At 44.7% G+C, this 24446-nt stretch overlaps 1 protein-coding gene across 2 annotated transcripts in view; it reads right to left on the bottom strand.

Annotated features, from left to right (window-relative positions):
- The window catches only part of TRIO (trio Rho guanine nucleotide exchange factor), a 320251-nt gene that overhangs the window by 25630 nt on the left and 270175 nt on the right, over positions 1-24446 (bottom strand). For both annotated transcript variants that reach the window (XM_033110550.1, XM_033110551.1), the window contains exons 35-41: positions 16160-16452; positions 14520-14690; positions 11831-11926; positions 6141-6289; positions 4933-4999; positions 2870-2973; positions 764-833 (exon numbers count right to left, since the gene is read on the bottom strand). In XM_033110550.1, the coding sequence (XP_032966441.1) occupies positions 764-833; positions 2870-2973; positions 4933-4999; positions 6141-6289; positions 11831-11926; positions 14520-14690; positions 16160-16452 (950 nt within the window). The remainder of the gene's footprint in view (positions 1-763; positions 834-2869; positions 2974-4932; positions 5000-6140; positions 6290-11830; positions 11927-14519; positions 14691-16159; positions 16453-24446) is intronic.

Raw genomic sequence — 24446 nt, 5'->3', positions numbered from 1 at the left:
AGCTGGTGTGAGGCTACAGGACAGTCCAGTGACTTAGGGTTTGTAACAGCCAGGGAGAAATTCGCTAGTGGGTTTTCAGGTCCCATGCTGCAACTAACCTTTAAGAAATGATCACCTATGGAATTTTGGTGCAACATCTAAGAAAATTATATTTATCTGAAAAGGCTATAAAAATACTCATTTTTTTCTAACTATGTATCTGGGAGAATGGATTGTTTCACATATTTTAACTTAAAAAAAGTCAGGCTAGATTGAATACATAAGCGGATATGAAAATCCATCTGTCATCTATTAAGCCAGACATTAAAGAGATTTGCAAAAATACAACTGCTGTTGCTAATTTTTTAAAAATAGTTTTTCCTGAAAATCCTTTAATGTTAGCACAGTACTTTCGATATACACATGCATTTAGCTGCTACGCTAAACCCACTGCACGTCGGGGTAAATCACCACCTCCAGCAAACCCTTGTTTGCACCCAGGCACCCCCAAACATTGTCCTGCTTCGGGGTCTGGCTCTGGTCCCCTTGTGACGACTCTGTCCTGTTGTGAGCCACGTGGCCAGAGGGGCCAGGTGACCAGAAGAGCAGGGCACATGGAGAAGAGCAACATGGCATTTCAATTCCAACTAGTTCACTCTGCACAGTTTGGTCTCATTCTTAACATAAGCATTTTTGTAAACTGGGAGCTCGCCTTTGGTCTGACAAACCAATTACTAAACACGACAGCATCAGAACGGAATATAAACAACAGCCTTGTACTTACATGCTTCACAAAAAGTGATCCTAGTTTTTCCGGATCTTCAAGGCACTTCTCCAACTCTCCTAAAAAAAAGCTAAAACAAGAGGAGAAATATTAGAACCACTTCCAATTTGGCCTTCTAATTTTAGACTGAAGTTTATATTTTCAAAGTGGTCTGTTTTGACACAAGCTGTTGGAAGTGTAAAGAATATACTTAACAAATGAAATGTACACAGCAAACATTGTGTTAGGACAAAAAGCAAAAAGAGACACACAGTTTAAAAAGACAAGGCAGAATGACAGCCTCCCTTAGCTGGCAACCTTCCCTTCTTTGCACAATTAACATTTTGGTCTCATTTTTTTAAATGACACAAGCAATGATACCCTGGCTAAATACTGAGAGAAAAATAAATGTTTCAGAGAAATTTTTATTTGCAAACACTTGGCTCTTGTACCTATGAGCTTCATATCCTTTCTGTGATGATTTTTAAGAGGCTCAAATTGGATAATACCATGTAAAATACTGAATTTGTTACCTGTGACAGTTTCATAGTTTTCTCCAATATTATCAAACCCTACTTTTAGGTTACAAACATTAACTTCCATTAAGATCAAAATTGGGTATGAGCACAGAAACAACATAGCTGTAGCCAACTCTTCTTCATCTTCTGGGCTATAGTTGCCTTTGAGATGTAAGCCCACATCGTTACCACTTACATATATATCGATACTGATGGCTGGTATTTTATTCACCTGCAAGCTGCACACCAGTTAATGCTGTGAACTGTCTGGCACGTGCGGTTACTATCCCCTCACTCTGCACGCGCCACGGCAGACACAATCTCTGGGTGCAGCGTCTCTGTCTGGTCACCCAGGGCCACTGTGTGGTTTTTCCTGACCTGTCACAGCTCACCGACGAGCCTTAGGCCAAGTCTAGATAATAGCACCAAACATCCCTTTTTAAATTGGTTTCACTGTAGACTTCCAGTAAGTCTATAGCTTACAGAGCTGCAAGTTAGAGTGCTCTTTCTAACACTGACCAATCAGTGCTCTGAGTCCAACTGAATTAAATATTAGAGGAGACATAAAATTAAGACCCTGTACCTGGGCACGAGGGGTTTATACTCTATTAGGAAAGATGAGATAAATACTGAATTAAAAAAATAGCACTGACACGCCATGGTAACGTCTTCTTACCCCTGTATGTTAGTTTCCAAAGGCCATTTACACGTGTGATCTGTGAGGAGAGAGCTCTTACGACCGGTCAGGTCTAATGGAGGTGATGGCAGCACACTGCAGATGAGGGGACGCAATGCACAGGGAGACAGGAGAGCAGGAGGCCTGGCCACATAATGGGGACAGAACCGTGCAGCTGGAACATTCCACAATAACACCAGCAGCTGGCAGAAGGCAATCCCCAGATGCTCAGGGATTTTTAAAATGAGGAGCAAGGTGACCTGAAGGGACAGCTGTGCGGTGACCAGCTCCAGCCGCGGCGGCGGCTGCAGCACCAGGCCGCACATGGCTCTCCCTCCCGATGAGGACAGGTGCGGCCATGTACTGGGATCGGATTTGGTTTTCATGGGTAACTGTCTACTTTTCCCATGAAAGTTGAACTGGAAAAATGAGCATCTTCCAAACCTCTAACAGTCATCTGTGTTTATGCAAGGGGTGGCTGCAATTCACTAGGTACATTTATCGAGCTTACTCTCCGCAAACGTTCTCAGGGCTTCACATGTATTCTCAGCCACGCTTCACAAGAGTCCCACGAGGTGGGTCACGCTACGACCCACACTGTGTACCTGAAGAATGGCGGCACAGAGAGGAGAAGCAAATGGCTCAAGGTCAGGCCTAGGCAGGCGTGGGACCCAGGCAGTCAGGCGGGTGCCAGCGCTTCTGGCCACCTCCACACGGGACCCCGGGAGGGACCAGCATGAAGGAGGTAAGGCTGTTCCCTGGGCCACAGGCGACCACAAAGTCCCCGGCCCGTCAATGCTTCTTTTGTACCAGCGACCTCATGAGGCTACACAGGTGATACAATGAAATGGCCCAGTGCATATCCTTCCCCATTCGCCTGACGTGCTGCAGTTTGGAAGGAAGGTGACGATGCGTGATGTGTGCTTTACGTACTCTCTGTGCCAGTCATAAATCTGATGGATGTTGCCAAACACAATCTTGTCTTTCCCTTTCATGTCATCCGGAACACCGTCTTCTTTCATAAGTGCCATGTAGCCCTAAAATCAAGTATTTAAGAACAAGTTGATTTATTTTACTGAGCATGTTTGAGCCAAGTAATGGTTTAGCGATTAACAGTGATAAAGAAAAAACAGACACATACAGTCTCTTGAAACCAATTCTAATGAACAAACAAAAACTATATGAAAAGCGTCTTTAACTGCATCTAAAATATAGTTGACCATTGAATAATGCAAGGGTTTAGGGGTGCCGACCCCCTGGTGCATCCAAAAATCCACTTACAACTTTTGACTCCCCTCAAACTTAACTATTAATAGCCTATTGTTGACCAGAAGCCTTACTGATAACATAAACAGTCAATTAACACATACGTTGTATGTTGTAGGTACATGTAACTGTATTCTTATGATAAAGTAAGCTAAAGAAAATGTTATTAAGAAAATCATAAGGAAAATACATTTACAGTATTTATTGAAAAAAAAAATTCATGTATAAGTGGATCCGTGCAGTTCTAACATTGTCCAAGGGTCAGTACATATATTTAAATAAAATGTATACTGTTACATTCATTGTCATGATTTTCTCTCCCTGCTCTGTTTGGCATTCATAGATCAAAATTCTTCTAAGGAACTGAAGAAGTTTAAATAAATGTAAAGGGTTTCATAAAACAAATCATCTTATCAGCTTGTAAATATTAAATATTTGGCCAGAAACATATTTCCTCTGTTCCCAGCATTTATCTCATATAAACAGATTTTCTTTTCTTTTTGGATTATTTACATAATTTGTTAAATAAGCATTTAACAAGTAAGGATTTAATATTCCTTTTCACATATTGACTTTTTAACAATTGTTGATTAAATATGTTGCTAAAATGTGGTTAAAACTTTTATTTAACTCAAATGGAGTTCAGCCTGTACCAGAACCTCTTAAATAGTCAAGTTACTTATTTTACTGTGAACAGTGACTGCAGACAAACCAATTATGTTAAATCTTCTGTTACACAATTAACTCCATAGCTGTTACTTTTCAAGGAATGTAGACCCCCTCCCCGCCAAATATTGTCCTGTACAAAGCTGAAAGAGTAAGTGATAAAGTTTTATACTATAAAAATAGCTTTCTGATGAACTGAGTTTATGAAGATGATTATGCCCCGAACTTAATAGCAGGGAAAAGCCTAGAGATGGTCCTTGATCCAGTATGAAAGGAAGTGAGTACGTGGTATTGCTACAGCTACACAGGGTGTAGCAAATTTTGGGCATGAAAAATGATGAGACGTCTGTCCTGTGAAAATTATAAGCAAATGATATGGTGTAGCCACAGGCCATTCTCTGAACCCAGGTGGGTTCAGGATGGAACTGAATCCACAGCTGGACACGAAGACTGTTTACCAATGATGTTCTCTTTTTTGTGACGATATCCCTCTTGTAAAATAATAAAAGGCATGGTTCCCGTATGATAGATACAATTAAAAAATGATATGCCGGGGGGCCGCCAAATGGCTCAGTTGGTTAGAACACGAGCTCTTAACAACACGGTTGCCAGTTCGATTCCTGCATGGGATGGTGGGCTGTACCCCCTGCAACTAAAGATTGAAAATGGCAACTGGACTTGGAGCTGAGCTGCGCCCTCCACAACTAGACTGAAGGACAATGACTTGACTTGGAGCTGACGGGCCCTGGAGAAGCACACTGTTCCCCAATTAAAAAAACAAAACAAAACAAAAAAAACTACTAACAACTGTTAAAAAAAAAGTACAGTATTGAAAGAAAAAAATGGTATGCCAGATACACTATGCAAAACAGAGGATTTAAAAAGTGAATACAGATTGTTCAGATAATTGGCTAAACTTTATTTTTCAGAAAAAAATTTTTTTTTTTTGGTCAAAAATGTTTTTAAAGCTTTTGAGATGGTACCAGTGTTAAACTGTCTAACATGATACCCCTTTGACAACTCTGGGAGCCGACACGGATTATTAAATTTCTGAAAACACGTACCTCAACCACATAGCCGAGGTCCCGCACATAGTCACGCTCTGTCTCCACTAATTCTTGCAAAACGTAGCTAGAAAGAGAGAGAAAAAACAGTGTTTACAATCCAGACCCTTCATTTTCTAAGTGAATTCTTTTGCATTTTCGTTTCAGTCAGATCAGACTCCCTCTGGAACTGTATAATAACATATCGAACTTGCACAACTGAGTCTACAATTCTGAATGTCCCAAATCACTTACAGGTTCCCAGGTGTGACCCATGAGAGTTGCAGAGGTCACAAGACACTGCACATTAGGGTGAATTCCTACCACCAGACTCTGACGATATACATGACAACCATGAGAAGCTTAGACAGCACTTTGTTATAAAGGCAGGACAGGAAAGAAGCAGGCTTCTGTTCCTGTTGTTTTTTATTGATTACGTCGTCGTAAGATTCATTGGACATACAAGAAAAATTTAATTCAGATGTTTAAAGCCTCGAGTCTAATCACATCATTTAGAAGTGTTTTTTTTTGTTTTTTTTTTTTTTTTTGTCAGGTTCAGTAGCTGCGTAAGTCTGGACATGCACTTGCTGAGAGAAGACGTACAACCTCAGTGGGCCTGAAGTCGTTCTTTCGTTCGTTCCTCCATTCAGCCAGCACTGACTGGGCCCATCCTATGTGCCCACCATCATTCTAGGGGCTGGGACACAGCACTCAGAGAACCCAAATCTGCCCTCATGCAGCTTACAAGTCTTCCTCCTCACCAACAGCAAGGTTAAACCTTCTGTAATAGTTTTCAAAATGTTTTTTTTTCACCATAAGCTGCCTTCCTGGAACCGAGGAACATTACCTCTGCAGCATGTTCGAAAAATATTCACGTTTTCGGGACTGTATCTAATTTGATGTTGCCTTTTTTTTCCTTCACAACTATGTATACAACAGAAAAGTATAGGACTTTCTCACCAGAAGTGACAAAAGATATTCTTGTCTCATATCATTCTCGTTTCTAAATAAGTAAAATATACATGTGAAACAACAGGAAGTGCAGCGATGGCTTCCTGTGCCCTGATGAAGGCCTGAGTGATTTTCAAACATATGTACAGTTAGTTACTCAGAGAAACCCTGGGTCTCATCACTGCGCCAATTCAGACATGAATCCCAGTCACAGTTTTAAAGGAGACAAAGACAGGAGGAAAGCCGCCAAACAATGACAATAAAAACATCTGTCTTACTGCCGTCTCTTTAGAGAGCTGGATTTCCTTTCTTCCATCTCATCAATGGGCGAAGAGGAGGAAAGAAGGGAATTGTCTGAAGGGTTGAAGGAGGGGCTGCTACTATCTCCCTGGTCCACGAGGAGCGAGCTGGGACGGTCCTCCAGAGCCTGAAAGACATGACGGCATCAATCATGTTTCTGCCCCCATTTATCAGAGGCTGAAATCAGGATAAGAAACATCTCATACTCAGAATATACAAAAGGCCTCACTGCAAAATCCTAAAATCGGTGTTGTGAAATTGCACGGTATTTAACAACAAAACCCCCCAACATTAATTTAAAAATTGAGTAAGAGGAGTTGGATAAAAGAGGAAAGTTAGAATGAAAAAGACTAGTGAATTTATACACATTCATAAAGTCTGTTCCTGGTTACAGATAATTAGAAAAAGATACAACTTGTTTATATGGCAGCCCTGTGCCCATTTCAAATCAAGCAATCTTCTTTTCAGTTATACTCCTGCGGAATGAAAGCATGATCATTTCAGAAATAGGTGGGAATTGCCTCCATCAGGCCAGCTTACCCTGACACGTCGCCCCCGTGTCTGGTTGGTGGGCTACAGAGCAGCGTCACCAATTTGTATTTTAGTTTAAACAAACTCGGTTTCCTTCCGGATTATCCATCTCGACTCATCCTTCAACGCACACAGATCACCCAGCTAAAAATGATTTTTATCTTTTGGACTCACACACTTTCCTTTCTATCTCTTCTGGAGGGAGTAGCTGTCATGCTGGCCTCAACTACTTATCCAAAAATCTCTCCCCCACTGCATTTCGGTTTCCGCAGGTGATTGTTTTCATTGTTGTACCCCGTGGAGAACCTTGAGCAAAGCTTGGAGGGTGATCAATACACATGTGAGTTAAATATTGACAACTTCTCCCCCTGCTTAGCATGACAATGATTTGCAATTGATTACTTTCTCATTGGTACATAATAATTTTCTTTCTTAGCCTGAATTCACAAAGCTCCTAGGAGTATACAGCACAGTTCTTTTAAAAATTCCAGAGCAGCCCAGCTGGACATAGAGATGATCAAGAAATATTGAGCAACTGAACTGGAAAAATGTGATGAACTTATCTTCACACAAAAGGAGCCAGAAGATCATGTACTATTTTCTCTCAAATTGAAACCTCTAATACTTGTCCTATTTTCTCCTGAGGAGCAAGAGAACTGACACTGACTTCATCACTAAGCAGAGCTTTGAGGACACAAAATGTGTCCATGAATCTTGTTCACCACACTCACAGCGCTGAGGGAACACATCGACCAAGCGATTAGGAAGAACAGTTAAGGAACAGGGCTAAAGGAGAAAATAGCACTCTCGCTTTTAAACAGATAGCGACTGGCGTGCACCGGAAGCGAGGGTTGCAGAGCAGCAGAGCCTGACCCACGCTCGCTCTTCTGGAGGTCTCTGGCAGGACACGGAGTCTGAAGAATGGGGAGGAGGAAGCTGGGCACTGTCTCCCGTCTAGATTTGCAAGGAAACAGCTGAAGCCTGTTAGACTTAACTCCGTTCACTTGGACAGTGAGAAAAAAGAAAGAAAAGAGAAAGGCTCCAGATGTCCCCTCACACAGAAGAGTGAGCGAGAGGACAGAAGTGATGAGGCCTCACTTCTACCAGCGGTGGAAGTGCTGTCTGGACTGCAGACGGGAGCTGCCAGGCGTCCTCTGGCCGCCTGTCCTCAGATGTGGCTGGTCCAGACCTGGGTGCACAGTCTGAGGGTGCAGACGCCCTGACAGGGGGCAGTCCCATGGATGCCGTCCTCTCCCTCAACGCTGCGCATGGCCTGGACACAAACGGTGTGCAAGTGAAAAGGCTGCTACAGCACAAAGCTGCCTCGAACCCGGTTAGGGTTTTGTGGACTTGAATGAACTATTTGTGAAATCCTCTGGGTCTGGTGTTGGTTTGCGGGTAGGTTCTTATGAACTCTATTTCTTAGATGAAGATAGGTCTGCACAGATGTTCTCTTTCTTCTGAGGTTACTTTTGGTAACTTATATCTTCTTAAAATCTGCCCATTTCATCCAGGTTTTCAAATTTACTTTCAAAGCATTGAACAAAGTAATGTGCTACGACTGTTTCAATTTCCCCCGTTTATTTCTCCCTTATAATGTCTGATTTTGTGAATTTGTGTTTCCTTTCTCTTTTCTTCAGATGTTTCCCTGACATACCCGTTTTTTTGAGAGAAGAAATTTTTGGTTTTATTAATCATTCTACTATTTTTCTGTTTTCCAACTCATCAATTTCTGCTTTTTGCTCTACGAATTCATTCCTCCTGCTTTTCTTTGGTTTATTTTGTTGTCCTTCTAACATCTTGAGTTCGATGTTTATTTCATGAACGTTCATTCTTTCTTGTATCTCCTGTTACATTTAGATCAGTGAAAAGAAGAAAACCCCAAAGTCAAATTCAAACAGTCACTGTGGCTGCCCGTTGCCACTGCCCTTTGCCAATGCTCAGGAAAGACGCACTGTTTTTCAAATACTGGTGAGATCAGGAATGTGGAGGTAGGAGATAGAGCAGCAAGCCCCAGGGAACAGTTTCCAGGGTGGTTTTGATTTTCAGACGGAAACCTCAGGTTTCTGGGTCAGGAGGTTCGGTTCCCTGAACACATACTGCACGACCGAGCCCCTTCTCCGCTCCCCATGCCATTCCGATCACTTCACGTTGCAGCTTCTGACGGATAAGCAATTCAGTGTTCAAATCCCACTACGAAGGCGCTCCAGCCTAAGAGATCACCCTCAAAAAAATGAACGTGGGTAACTAAGGGTCTACAACTCCGAGTCCCAGAGACCAGGACGGGGTAAAGGGAATTAAAATGATTCACTGGAGTTTTCTATCAAAAAAAGTAGTTCCTGGTCGACATTAGAGGTTTAGTGACAGGAAATCAAGAGAGAGTTATGTTTCCCTTGGACCAGAAAAAGGCGGCAGAATCTAGAATACGTTCCATGGAGAATGAAGAACAAGGGAGTCCATCATAAAAAGCATAAATATGGTTCTCCAGTGGGGAAGGAAGGCATCAGTGAATTCCCCCAAGATGGAACCTTGTCAGGCACTTAACAAACCACACTGTTCGTGATCCCCCAGTTCACAGCTCAAAGACATCGCTCAGAGGGGCTGCAGCAGTAATAGGCCAGTCTGAATCCAAGTCTATCTGACCCCCAAACCTACAAACGGAAGTGCGCAGAATGTTTAGTTTCAACTGATAAAATTTAATTCCTTAACTGAAAAGGGGGAGTAAAGCAGGAAGAGCTGAAAGAGACACGCCACAGAACTCTGCCTTTGGAAGTCTATCTGAATTAATGACACATGAATCTCAGACCACTTAAAATGGAACACAATTTAAATATTTGCAGAATAATGACTAGCAGGTTGACCAAGAGTTGCTTCATAGCATTCCTTGGGAAAACTATTTCAATTCGTAGATAAGAATGATTTTAATGGTCATATAATTGATGTGTATGAATTGCTGTTTTTAAAATGTTCGAAGATGCTTGAAACTCACTGGATACAATTTAAGCATCCTTTGTTTGGACCATCAATCAACTTGTCTCTCAGACAGACTGGCAGGATGTGGTTTAACTCAATTCATACTGATATGATCCCAAATTCTTGACCAGCGGAGTCGAGTTCCTGAGTTACCTGCCAACTCCCAGCAGCCTCCTTGTCTAACTTCCTAACTTTCTAACTTCGAAGCCCACTGCTTCGTTTTCAGAACACAGCAGACTGCCTGGGGTGGGGTGGAATTTCACATATGGCAGGGCAATACAGGTCAGTCTGAATTTTTCTTGATATAATTCCCATTTGTCCTAGTCAACCAGTTTCATTAAAAGCTGTCTAGGAGTAGAAGAAATGGGAATGATACATTCTATATGGCGTCTAGTTAATACCTGACTGAAGATAAATTCCTAACTTTAAATAAGTATATTCTTTGACCTAGCGATTTCAGTGCTAGAAATTCACCCTACACGTATAATCACACACATAACGAATGTGGATGTTTATAATAGTGAAAAACTGAGAACAACTTAATATATGTTGTTATAGTATTTATTTAAATAAATTATAGTATAATCATGTCTCTTCCCCTTACTAGAAAATTTTGAAACATTTTTTTGTGTGTGCCTCAGTTTCCACATCTGTAAAACGGGCTAACAATAGTGCATGCCTACCTCATACAGCTATTGTGGGAAGCATATAAATTAAAACACTCGGCACTCAGAATAGCACCTAGTTTAGATATACCTTGGTGGTATTATCACTGCACCCATATAATGGAATAGTATACAGCTACCAAAAGGACTGAGATCGACCCACATGTACAGACGTGAGAAGATCCTCAAGACGCATTAACTCTTAGAATCTTAAAAATTGAACGAATCCATTTTGAAAGAGAAAACACGCGCACACACACACACACACACCCCATATATGTTTGCACCATGACGGAAAACACATCAAACTGCGGTGGTTACCTCTGCAGAATGGACTGGTGGGAGAGGCTGCGAGCTTTGACTCTGAGAGGTGACTTTTAAAAGTAGTTAAATAACTTTACAGGGGTAGTAGAATATACTTGTCTAAAAAGCTGTTGCCATTAGTGATTCTTCTATTTCATAGTTAGGAAAACTGAAGAAACACAGAAATTGATCTGAATCGGTTAGAAGCGACGCACAGCTGTCTGACTTCAAAGAATCAACACCTGACGTGGGGCTTTTATAAATGAATCCACGCTGACCAACTGGCAATACAACGGTCACTAAGAAATAAAGCCCTCATATAACACTGTAAACCCTTCTCTCTCTGTTATAAATCCAAACGAAAGGTCTCCAAGACAGCAAAGCACCAACCTGTCTGTGAGTCACCACTGACCCTGCACACACCGTCAGACAAGGCTGGCCCGGGCCACACTTGTTACGAAGGTGCCAGCACTGCAGACGATGTGGATTCAGGAAAGGACTGACCTTTCTGAAGGCTCCTGGGAGGTACTTCTAAGCCCATGGAATGTCCTGCCCAATAAGAATGTCTACGTTTACCTGGGGGCCCTGGGCCAAGACAGACAGGCTATGCTAACAATGTGACTTCCGGTGGCGATTTTGGGCAGCATGCTATCTTGATCTCTGGAGGGGAAGGAGACGAAGGTGAGCCATACGAGTGGCACATCTTGTGTATGTGACTGAGCCCAAGTAAGAAGTCTGAATCCCAAGACTTGGGTGAGTGTCCCTTGTTGGCAATACTCTGTACACACTGTCACACATTGTGTACACACTGTCACACATCACTGCTAGAAGTCAGTGCTGTCCACGTGACTCCACGGAGAGAGGACAACTGACGGCTTGAACTGGAACCTTTCTGACTGCCCCACGCACCTCTTTCCTGGCTGATTTCGATCTGTATCTTTTCATGGTAATAAACTGCCACTGTGGCTTTTCTAGGTTCTGTGAGTCCTTAAAGTGAATTATTGAACCTGAGGGTGTACTGGGGACCCGGAGCTTGCAGTTGGTCAGAAGTGAGGGTGCTCTTGGGGACTCCCGGACTGCGCAAGAAGCCACAGGCACATTCGCAGCCCAGAGCAACACACGGATGGGGTCACATCCACCTGCCAGCAGCACCTTAGGGCAGCTTCCAGACTCAGACTTTCTCTGGGAAGCCTTACCATCTTGCTTTTCACGAGTTCCTCAATTGCACTGACAAGCTCGGCTGCACTCGGCGTTTCGGAGCTGGTGGGGCGGACTAATAACCGAGAAGAGGCCTACGGAGGAAGTTAAGAAAAAGAAAGGGAGGAGGGGGAGGCCTCATGTTAGTCACTGCACAGACAGTCAATTCTCCTGCAAACTCAAGCTCCTTTTAAAAGTAATTCCAGACAAAAAGACCACAAGTTCGTCTTTGTTTGCATTTATTTAAAGTCATCCTTTTAAATTTACAATATTCTGACATGAAATGTTAAATAAAACCTGTCTGGGATACATGTGGGAAGCAGACAAAGTCTGTTTTTAATCCGCAGTCATGTCACATCATAATGTTTTCCAAGAGGTGACTGGGCATGGGAAAATGCTAACTACCTTTTGTTAACTGCTGGCTGGGCTATCGGCGAAGGAGGGAAAATACAGAGTCTGCTCAATGGCAGAACGAAAGGCTTAAGGGCTAATGAGTGACTCCTCAAATAATCAGGAAACAAAATAAGATACAAAATGGCTTTACTGTACTTATGGGTTAAAAGAAAGAAACGAGAAAGGAAAGGAACCAGGGTGCGCTGACCAGACAGGGAGGAGAGGGGACGAGCTCACCATTTTCTGTGCCATCCTTTTCCCCAATGGTTAGTGCAGAGTACAGAAGATCTGTGGCCTCACAAGCTATCAGGTGCCATTTACGGCTAGATCAGGCTGTACAGGGCTGACAGTTAAGGAATCTGGGGGCAGGGCTACCGAGTTCAAGTTCAGTAATTAGCAAACATGGTGTGTTTGCGGATTACTTGTGCCGTTCATTGACTGGAAACTAGAAAGGGGCATAATATGAACCTCGCTTCATATTAAGGTCAGTGGAGATGCATGCGACACACAGCTAGCTGTCCTAACAATGCACTTCTCACAGCAGACAGGTACGGGTTTATACATTTACAATGAGGCTTTTACATATGTGGATTCAGATATGCACTTTGCAAAACAAATGTTGGCTTGGTCTAATGAAATCTGGAATATGAGGTGAAGAAAACAAGCAAAAAAATTCAAATGGAGAGGTAAGGAAACTGAGCCAAAACAGACACAGAACACAAATCAACATAATGCTGCAGCGAATGTTTACAAAAAGAGAAAACAGAACAAAACAAAATATTAGTCACAAGATAATATTCTCTCTGGGAACATCACTACAGATTTTTACAAGTGAAGAATGGCTGTTGATAATACCCAATGAGGTAAGTAAAACAATAACCAATAAATGATTCCAGCAAACAGAAGAATATAGCATAACCCACTGTTGAAACTGAGAAAAATACTCTCTTATTTGGTAACTAACTAGACCCGGCACCTCACTTTTGGCTAAACATCCAGATTTAAGACATTTCAGTTTTTTGCTCTTAAGAGATGTATAGCTTAGAATACTACAAAGAAACTAAAGAATTGTCAGAGAGACAACACAACCCCATTTCCTGCCGAGTCCACTCTGAGCAGTGGAGGACGAGGTCCTCTTTCATCCCCGGTCTCCTCCACTCCCCACAGCGTGGGGTCTGCACCTCAGATATCCCCCTCAAACTCTAGATTCAAACCCAAGCTACATCCTTCAGCCAAGACCAGCGGCTCCCTTCCTGTGCACCGAGTGCCACAAAGGAAGGAGGAGGTGAATTTCTGCAGAGAAGGGGCTGCAGACTCGTGTGCCTTAGCTGAAGACTAATGTGTGATCTGCCTCGCATCACAGAGTCAGTCACGGGGCTCTGGCCGACCCCAGGTCATAAAACACAGGCGCTTCAGCAAGTGATCAAGCGAGCACTGGGGAGGTCAGCGAAGGAGAAAGGGGAAGGACGGGGAAACTGATGAAGTCATCTGTTTTATTCTGAAAACTTAGTTACTGCTAAAAATAAATAGATTCACTAAAAATAAAATCACCAGTAATGACTTCACAGCACCTGACAATTTGGGGGAGCACCATGGGCCAGAATGCGAGAGGATGCCCAAACCACAGTCATCAGGCTTCCTTTTCGATGTCTTAGGGTTCTACTGTTGGGATACACTAAACAATGTCTGATTATGTAAGAACTCAAAACAACAACAAAAAACGACTGACTTGGCTTGAAGCCTGCACGTGTCTTCAGGGAGGAGACGTGGCCCTGAGCTGAGTCCTCCACTCGGACGCCTATCCCCGCACTCCAGCTGTCCTGACTTCTAGCATACTGGAAAAAGGAGCTGGACAGCAGTGCAGTCTCATCTGAGAACAGCACCCATGGGCAAAAACACCTCGCAGAACAGGGTGGCCTGATGCTCGATGAGGATGCAGTCCCCCAAGCTGTGTGTGATGCCTGATTGCTCGCTCGGGGACCCTCGTCAGGATAGTGACAAAAATTAACATTACTTTAAAAGTAGCAACTCCTGAAGCACCAGTACAAATGCACTGAACGTTTTACATACGGGTACGGGTATGAGCAACTGCACACGTCAGCCTACTGCTTAGTGTAAAATGGACACTGCGATCCACACTTTTGGGGTGAAAGCTGGCAGAATCTACCTGGAAAAGCAGCATGTTCCCGAGGTGCCCTTCCACAGCCCCACGTCGCCTATCTCCTACAACGAGGCTGGTGTACAGAAGCTACTCCAAGTCCCCCTCCTCTTGCACGGGCAGCGTGGGCCCCTTACCTTGTCGTCCTGCGTGTCTGGCTGCAGCAGGCTGTGCTGCTGGATGGCCATGGGAGGAGGAAGAGGCACGGCGTCGGCCCCCTCCTCCCCTTCTTCTTCTCCACAGCTCTGCATGCCCGACGAGGAGGATTTAGAGAGTGTGCCACTGCTCAGGCCCTCGTTCCGGCCTCTCTGAAATCAAACCAACATTCACTCATTACATGTTGGGCCCTTGCCTGTCAATGTCAGTTCACAGAAATGAGCCCTAAGGAGTTAAGTAGAAAAATACAGCCAGGATAGAAAGCGAGATGGGACATCACATTAACAAGTTCTTTCCAACCCTGATGGTAACTGCTCATTCCTTCCTGCAATCTAACTATCTTGCTTGCCAACTTGGACGAGAGAAGGGCCAGTGTGTGTCTTTTGAAGGAACTGCCAATGTCATCCGTCAGGCTTTGTACACATCTCATCTTCAAGGAAAAAAAATAACATTCAAAAATTTGAACCATCATTCTTATGCTGATTCAGTTTCTTTGGTCTCCTTTCATTTCATTTTTGGTCCTTTGCTAGAATAAAATTTACAGAAATAATGGCATAAAGAAAAATGCAATTCAAGATGCATTTTAAGAATCTGAATTATCACATTAATTTTCCCTACTCTTACTTTTAGAAAAAAATTTCAGTTTTATTTCTGCTAAGAGGACACAGATTTAGAAAACAGATGAGGACATAATGAAATACACACTCCAGTGGAAACCCCTGGCAAAATATGCCCAGGAAAAAAGCAGCAGAAAACCCGTATCTGCAAAATAAATTAAATGATACAGATCTCGTCCTTTCTCTGCGTCTGCCTTTTTCAGCCTTTCGAGCCTATGAAGGATCTGGGCGGGGTCTAAGTGAAAAACTCTGCGGGCCCCTCACTGACACCACCCGTGCTGTCAGCACAGCTTGGGGATCAGGAAGGAATTTTGTTTAAAGTATCATCTAAAGCCCGCCGCTCCCCCAAGGAAATTTTTTAAATTCCAGACTGAGCTATATACATTTATCTTTGATGACATGGGAATAATCCAATGTTCACTACTGAGTTAGCAATGTAAATTGATTGGATATTTTCTACTCAGGACAAGATGTGAGCATGAATGGGAGGGTAGTCGGGAGTGAGTGGAGGATGCAAACAAACATTCCTCTAGTCCTTCCGTCCAAAACTGTGCTGTCCCTGTCATGTGCTGCCACCGAGGGTTTGTGCAAACCTCAGGGGCTGCTCAAATCTCCCGCAGCAGGGCCAGCGCCTCCTGGCCTCGCCCACCCGTGGCACACGTGAGGAGGGCTGGGCTGAGCGGGCATAGCACCCACTTCCTTCTGGGGCAGGGCCTGGGTGGGTGCCCAGGCCTTGGGAGGAAAGCTCACAGTCGGGATTTCTTTATCAGAAGCAACACGCGGGTCCTGGCCCTGCTATCCTGAGAGCTCGTCCCCACTGAATGGAAAGCCTGCTCACAGGGAAGCCAACAGGCTCCCTGCCACTTCCAGGGACACACGCAAAACAGAACCAAATGCCAGGAGGCACAAGACCAGCAACTATTTCGCCAACCAGAAGAGACCACACCGGCGAGTCCGGGGGTGGCCTCTCGGGCCTGACCCGCTCTGCTGAGCTGCGCTCTGACCTCTTCCACGGTCTCGTCCTGCGGGGTGGCTGCGCTGTCGTCCGAGTCCTTCTGCGAGCCGGCGTCGGCGCTCTTGCGGACCTCCCTGCTCTTCTTGTGCTTGTGCGCCAGCTTCTTCACGTGCCCGTCGGCCTTGCCGCTGCTCAGCCGCCGCACAGGGCTCGTCAGCCACTTGCGCAGGGTGTTGCCCGGGCGTTTGGGGCCCGGGGAGCTCTGGGCCCCCATCATGTGGGGTTGAAGGGAGGCCACCGAGGCAGGCGGGCTGGCATCGTTACTGGAGACGGACAGCGAGTCTGGGGACGGGAGAGAGACAGCAAGAGTGACTGAACGGCCCACAGACCCTCCCAGTGTCCAAGCGGTGCCGTTTTGCCACTCAGCCTTAGCGACGCCCATTGTGAGTGGTATGCGGTGGACGGCTGGCAGCTGTGCCTGCTGGCTAACCCTACAGGGCAGAAACACCACCGGGGAAGGCCCCACCCCTCAGGCTCATGCTGGACAACTGTCCTCAAGCTCTACTGCCCCTCCCCAAGCCCCCACGTCAGCAATCCAAGTCCACTATCACCTTCACACAGATTTAAAAGGCATTACCAGTTAGGGTATCACTGACATCAAGGACAGAGTGCTTAAATTATGTTCAGCCATTTCTTGATGAACAGAAGAACTTAAAAGAAATTAAGAATCCTGTCGGATAAATGTATTAGTCTGACTTACTCCATCTCAGTGAATAAAAGTACAACTCAATGAGTAAACATATATGCGTATGTGTGCATGCACGCGTGTGTACAAATCAGTAGAGTTGACCTGGTGACAAAAGGCACCTCCTCAAAGTTCCGTGTCAGGGGCAAACGGTGGGAACAGGACAGAGCTGAGGGGTTTACCGGGGGACCCAGCCATGGCCCCTAGTGCACAGCCAGATTCTGGAATGACACAGGTGTGTGGCATCTCTGCTCTCAACCTCAGCAAAATTCACACGTTGGAGTAAATACCAGCAACAATTACACCCCCTCTCCCCCCCCACACACAAACACATACACAATTTTAAACAGAAATGTGAGGAGAAACCTTCCTCAAATAACCAAAATGCTCTACAGAAAATATATCCAAATGAATGTCTTCGTTGGATCTTAAAAACAGTCAACCCCGAGTTGATAATTTTTCAGGAGAAAAAAGGGTATGTGAAGAAAGCCAGGTAACAGCTGACACTCCACAGACCCGCGGAGCTATGAGGCGTGACTTTACAAACTAAAAACCGTGACCGTGGACTGGGCCTTGGTCCCAAGCCCTTGACTCGGCGCTCCACCGCGTGAAACGAGATAAAGGCTCGACTTGGGAAGCTCAATCACTATGCCTGTGATTTTCTGAAATCTTTTGAAGTCTTAATAATGAATTAAAATTAATCTTTGAAAAGATTCTTTTAGACAGGCACCTGTATTAGCCGTATTTACCTCTGAGGCATGGAGGCCATTATGTGATGCAGTTAAAAAGCACGGGAGTTAATTCCTCCCGATCCTGTGATTATATGTAAGAGAGTCCACAGCAGTTTCCCACTCCCGCTCCAGACGCCTGGACTAGACAGTGGACCCGTCTAATTGCTGTCCCGTCCCCTGCCTGGCCCCAGCCTCGCATGGAGAGGGTGCAATCTTCCATAAACAGATGAGGCATTTCAAGCAGGATCTCTCCTTCTTAAAAGTCTAGATGTTTCTCACAGGCCAAGTTGGGTTCAAAACTCATCAACAGAGTATTCTGTTTAAGAGAGACAACCTTTTCCCCTCTGTACGTCTGGGCATATGTGGACATGTATGTCTATGTGTACATATTTATACATGTTTATTTTATTTGTTTTTAAAGGAGAGTTACTAAAACATTTCCACATCAGTCTCATTTTCCTCAGGCACCATCTGGACGAGGTAGGAGAGAGTGACACCATCAAGCTGACAATATTCACATAGTAAGTACTTCTGAGGGACATTCTCCACTGCTGACAAAGGGCCAAGGAAGTAGACACTGGCCCTCGCCTCAGGAACTCTTGGTGGACTTCCTTCTTGACGACAGGAAGGACAAAAGGAAGAGGAGGTTTGGAGAATCCACATGCCAGATGATCAATTATTCAATGGAAGTTTTAAATACCAACTATTAGCAAGATACGGTGACATATTTCACAGTCATTTAATGTGCTGTGACTCAGAGCGCAGCCCTGTACTTGCCAGTGGACAGAGATGAATAAAACTGACTTCCTTCTCTCATGGGGTTCACCACACAGTGTTTTCTGGAACCCCATGACTATCACACAGGCAAGAATGGACATAAGCTGGAAGCGAGCACTGACCCAGTTAGAGGCTGAGAGGAAAGGGGATCAGGTGGAGGATCACAGCGGGCTTCCCAGAGGCGGCGGCACTGCGGCTGGCCTGTGAATGAGCTGGGCCTGAAACCTCCGCACCAGACAACGTAAGCTCTATGGGGGCAGGGGCCTCCTCAGCCATTTTACTGGATGTCCTCCTGGGGCCTCACATACAGTAGGTGCTTATTCTTATTAAGCACCGAACAGAAACACAGAAATCTCCAGCCTACTGAAACAGAGCAAGCTGATTCCCAGGCCATATTTTAAGGGCAGTCATTTCTTCGACAGATATCCACTCAGTTGAATAACTGCACAAGACAAAGAACTGCGAAGGTGGCTCACAGGTGGCTGTCGGGAGATATCCTGAACCAGCCAAGATGGGATGAGGTGTCACAAATGGAGCTTGGCTATGCCTTGTACCAGCTGGGGGAGGCAGGAAAACGACCAAGGCCCCCCGTACTTCAATAACATGAATGAATTACAGGTCTTCACATTCGTAAGCAGAATACTTACGCATTAGAACTAATAGGGAATACTTCCTAAGCCAATGCATGAATTTTACCTGTGTTTCTGTGGCCAACAGTGAGAATTTGGGGGAATTTGGCAGGGAGCAATGCAGCACACAATATGAATCCTAAGTGAAAAGAGGATGCCTACCATGAATTCTGACAGTCTCTCTGTCTACCCAAACTGGGAGGGTTACAGCAAGTGACAGAGCTCCTGGGGCAGTCTGGGCAGGAATGTGGGACAGTCACCCTCCACCGGGCAGCAGACCCAGTAGGCCTTAGCAGGTCGGAGAGAAGGAACTGCAGTCCATCAGTAATGCTTTGGGGACCCACTGGCTTGAGGAAGATGATTCTCAGGGCGTTCTAACTTCCTTGGGAAGGGAGCTGGCAGTTGCACAAATTGGTTCAAAAAAGAGAAAGAAACTAGAGACATCGTTTGCTAGCTTCTCTCTGTGGGCTCATAGGATTTGCTTCTTTCCATTTGGGGAAGTTCAAAAGAGCTCACCTCCTCACTTGGCAGGTCAAGCATTATCCACATGGCCATGGCCAGGCCATCTGAGGCCGAGGAAGCGGGCGAGCTGCCCCAGGTCGGAGCTCGGGAGTGCTGCAGACACACGGATGCACTAAAGAGAACTGCCTGAGCTGCTATTTATCAAACGACTTAAGTGACATTATTTCATTTTACTGGAATATTTATGACTTAGAAAAATGCTAGCAGCGATTATAAGCTAAGAAGGGAATTTTGTCAACTTTTTAGTATCTTGAAAAACCATTTCATTTCAGAAGTCTGAAAATGTAGAGAACTTTCTTCATTTGTCTCTTAGATCAGCAGATATTTTTTTTCTAGTGCAGATCTGATACATCAGTCACAATTCTGGTGATTGATGAAAAAAATAACCAAAAGCAAAACAGATAAATGACTCCTTTTCTTTCTACTTTGTTTTTAACAGTAATGTTCAATTCTTCATGCTTTTGACACTCTCTGAGAAAACAATAAATTGTATTTTTTTCTTTTGAATACACAAACTCCTTTTGCCCAGATCAATGGATTGTCCTAGTCCCGTATATTCCCTTTACTGAACTGACATAATGCATAAGCCATGAATTTTAAAAACTTAACAGTTATTTAAATTTAATGCAATCACCAATAGAATGAAATAAAGTGCCTGCTATTATTTTTGGCTAGCTGAAGAACAGACTTTGCCCACTAGACAAACTGCTCTGTTGCAAATTTTAAATTAAACATGTCCTAATGGAATGGAGTAGAATTCAGGCCTTCAATGTTACTGGGCCTAAGGTAAGTGTAAAGCACACAGGAATCACAGAGCCTTAGAGAGTCTCCTTGGGAAGAGCTCCCAGACTGCTCGTGCTGCTTTCCCCAGAAGAATCGGGGAGGGCTGACGTGCAGTGTCTGTGGCGCCCTGCCCAGGCCCAAACGCTGCTGGACAGCCCCTGCCTCTGAGGCCTCGCCTCCGGCTCCGGCCGGTAACAGCAGCCATCCCTGCGTGGAGAGCCGACGGCCAGAGCTCTGCAGAACCGGTTCAGGACAGTGCCTTCCCAGCTGGGTAACTGTCAAGGTCAAAGCCGACCGTGCCCTCGACTGCAGGCTTCACGATGGCGGGACTGGGTCTGGTTTGTTTACAACCACAGGCCCCACTGCCAGCAGGCTGTCTGGCACGACCTTGGAGCCTAATAAGTACACGCTGAATGAATGATGAAGGGGTGGGTGACTGAGTCGATGGCCAGCTACAGGCAACTTCCCAGCCGAAGCTACGGCCTGATGACTTAAGCCGAGCATGTGAGTGGTAACGCCCTGACTTGAGGTATACCCCGATCAGTTTTGAGGAGAGCTACAAGTACCATCTAGTGTGTCAAGTTTGAGGAATATTTACGTGTACACATGGGAATTCAGAACAGATCAAGGCTATTCTTGTCACGACCGCACTATGTGACGCTTTCTTGCAAGGCAGAGCCAGGCGAGGGGCCGAGTGGGGGTGCTGTGCACGTGGAAAGCACCCGTCACGCGTGGTGTGGGCATGGGGGCAGGAAGAGGGTGCAGGACCGGACCGACCTGAGAAATACGACGAAAACTCATTTGTCACCCAGACAAACTGCATTTGTTCCAGTCTCCCATCTTTGGTTACCGTCTCCCAGCTTCCCCTCAACTCCCTCCCTTCTGGGAAGAAGGAAAGACTCAACACTCAGTACTGTGCTTTTCAGGAAGTAACTTTCACACTCACAAGAATGCCTGCAGTTCACACCGTGCTTTGTTTGGGAATGTGTGTTCTCTTTTCGGTTGGGGAAACTCCACTGATTCCACGTCCAGATGGAAGATCCACTAGGATGCCAGAAGGAAGTCTGGACTTGTCAGGGGGTTTGAAGTTGAGCCTGGTTCTCCCCCTCAACAGCTGTGACCCGAGGGCAACATTCTGGCATGTGAATTTCCTCATCTCACAGGGTTATGATAGGATCACAGGAAATAATGGAAATGAACCAGCTTTACAAACTGCAAAATACTGTTTACAAATGTGGGATGGGTGAGGCAACCTTCTCCAGGACTCCCTGGTCACACAGAACCTACTAAGTTGTATTTCTGCAAACCATGGTACCCAGAAAACAGGGCTTTGCTTTAATCATTTTTGTAATCACAGGCCTAGCATGGTGTCTCAGACATACTTAAAATCATTTTCAGATGTATGAAGGATGAATGGAGCAGCCTAATGAACAGCTTCCTTTTGTTTCTATTTTTTTTAATAACTTGTCCCTTATTAAGGAGACAAAGTAAACTTCAGCTTAAAGAGACACTACCAGCACACTGCAGCATTTACAAAGATGCTCAAACGTGTCAGAAAGTCATCTGTCATCTGCTGGAAGCCCTAAGAGAGAAAAATCAATTAAAGTTGATCTTTCCTTATTTTGAAGAGGAAAACCACCCCCAAGGAGATAGCATCTTGGCTGAAGTGAGTGCACACAAAGTCCACACTAGATTTCTTCTTACAATAACGAAAACGCTACAGAAAGGACAGGAAAGCTAGAGCCCTGACCCTCGGCCCCACACAGGAAAGAACTGCATGTGAACACACACAACACTAAAATTGCCAGGAGAAGAGAAATTGCCTTCTAGTCCCAGTCAGTAAATTTGAGACATCTGTGGTTAATAAAACACTTTTTAATAAAAAAAAAAAAAGTAAGAGAAAAAAGGAACAGGGTCCATATCCTGCTAGAGGCAGAATAAGAAGGATCACATTTCATTTTAAGCCTCTCCTCATTTTCAGAACAGTAAAGTCTTAAAGATGTTTATAAGTGTTCTGGAATAAAAACTGGACTGCCGAGGATGGTTGTATACTGCATTACAAACTCCAGCCCCTGAATTTGAATATGCCTCACCAAAATCTATGCATTTCCTCCATTTCGCTGTCTCCACAGCAGACAGGCCCCAGGCGGGCAGAGATTTTTGCTGTTTTGTTCCTGCTGTCCCTCTAGCGTTGAAAGCCTGCCTTTACCTTAAAATGAACTTGACAGATTAACGGTCCCTCAAAAGCAACGGGGCCGGGTTCAATCCCGCCCTGGTGGTCACGCACTGGGCGTGGGTATCTTACAAGGCCTTCCGTTTCCGGATTGTGAAATGACAAATTCCTCACCAGGCTGCTGGGAGAAAGGAACAAAAAAGGTCTTTGTAAACTGGTAGCCTAACACAAACATGAGGCAAATGCTTCCATTTTTGCAGAGAAGAAGAAACTGCAAAAGACAAGAAAGCAGGACAAAGTGGAGCTGGGAGATAGATGTGTGAGGACCCATCGGGAAGACAGCACGCCCAGGCCGCTAGCTGGAAGAATGGACAGCTTGGGATGGGAAGGCCTGACTTCTCTGGGTGGCTGGTGTCACAATGCTTCACTCGGCACTGCAGTCTGCTGTGACAGGCATCCCTCACTGCACATTCTGTCGGCCGAACGTGCACACATGGGCCATGTCACGTCTGATGAGGCACCACCGCGACACAGATGCATCCATTCAGCACTGGGAGACATTCCAGTCAAAGCCGTCTCACATTTCAAATTCTCCTCCACAGAGTGATTTTTAGATAGTTCGATTTAAAGAAAGAGACTCCCCTCTTTCTGTCCATTGTGGGCGTTCAACAACATACACCAAATGAACAATGCGGTGATATCCTGAGACATGTGCTCTAACCAGGACAAGCAGAGCTCGGCACGCTTCCCCGGGAAAGTGCTAACTGACAATCCCAGTTGTGACGACTTAGAGAAACGTTACGTAGCAGTTACTGCCATGTGCTGGAGAAAAACAGTTCAAGGGCACTTTGGGGCAGATGCTTCTAAAGTCTGAAGAGAATTCCTTCAGACCATGTCAGAGCAGACGGGGCAGGGTTTAATCGGGGTACCAGCCTATGACAGTTCTGCGAACCTCTGTCACGTGCAGAATTCAATGCAGCAAGTCACGTTTTCACTTAGGAAATTCTTCTGCCGTAATACCATGAAGGTTGTAATGTACATGAGGAAATGAGAGCTATAAATTATTTACAAAGCAAAGTACGAGTAAGCGGTTAGCTTATGATTGCTGACTGGGTTGGTTCAAATAGTCTAGAGCAAAATTTTGAGTGTCATCTCTATGCTTTTCAAACTGGATTTTAACCCCCTGCTTTTGGAATCAAGGTAACCTTTTTTTTTTTTTTTGGAGTAAAGAAAAAAAAAAAAGACAGTAACACACTAGGAATTCTCTTGACGATCACATAAAAAAGTGAGGTAGTCTGTAAATCACCCTTCCAGATGCATTTCTAGGGATCACCTCTTCTCTTCAGGTCACACACCGATTATCACCACCTTCACGGGCCAGGTGCAGTGATCAACGGGGATGATGGGTAAGTAGAAGCTGGGTAAGTCTTACTTGGGGAATTTTAGGTCATGAAGAGGGAACCGACCTGCCCAGTGAGGTGGTTATACTTTTGGTGGTGGTTCAGAATACAGGAGCAAGTATTTTTAGCATATTTTTCCAAATTTAAATCTATATTCTATTTGTGAATAAGTATCTGAAACCTTTTCTCATTTGACTTTTATTGCAAATTTGTGTTAACACAGGAAAGACTCTAAAAGTTAGAAGCTATACATCGGCACTGGGCATGCGTCTGCAGGATAGGAGTGACTGAAAATGTGGCAAGAGAACATTAGATGCAAGTTTTACACATTCCACAATTTGGTGTACAGAGGGTCCTTAATGCAAAAATGTGAACTCTGTATTTGCTTTCAGATATGAAGGGAACACAGAAAACATGAAGGAGAAAGATAAATTCCCCAGTTCTTTTTTTTTTTTTTAAATAATCCCTACATTCAACCAGAGGTCCAGCATAGCATGGCGCATGGCTCACGCTGTAATGAAGAACATATGGGTTTTGCTGCCTGAGAAAATGCACATAAATGACCAACATATCCAC

Source organism: Rhinolophus ferrumequinum, chromosome 7 (assembly GCF_004115265.2).
Source record: "Rhinolophus ferrumequinum isolate MPI-CBG mRhiFer1 chromosome 7, mRhiFer1_v1.p, whole genome shotgun sequence".
NCBI classification, from domain to species: Eukaryota; Metazoa; Chordata; class Mammalia; order Chiroptera; family Rhinolophidae; genus Rhinolophus; species Rhinolophus ferrumequinum.
Note: the sequence above shows the minus strand (reverse complement) of the source record. Positions and strands in the feature narration are given on the sequence as shown.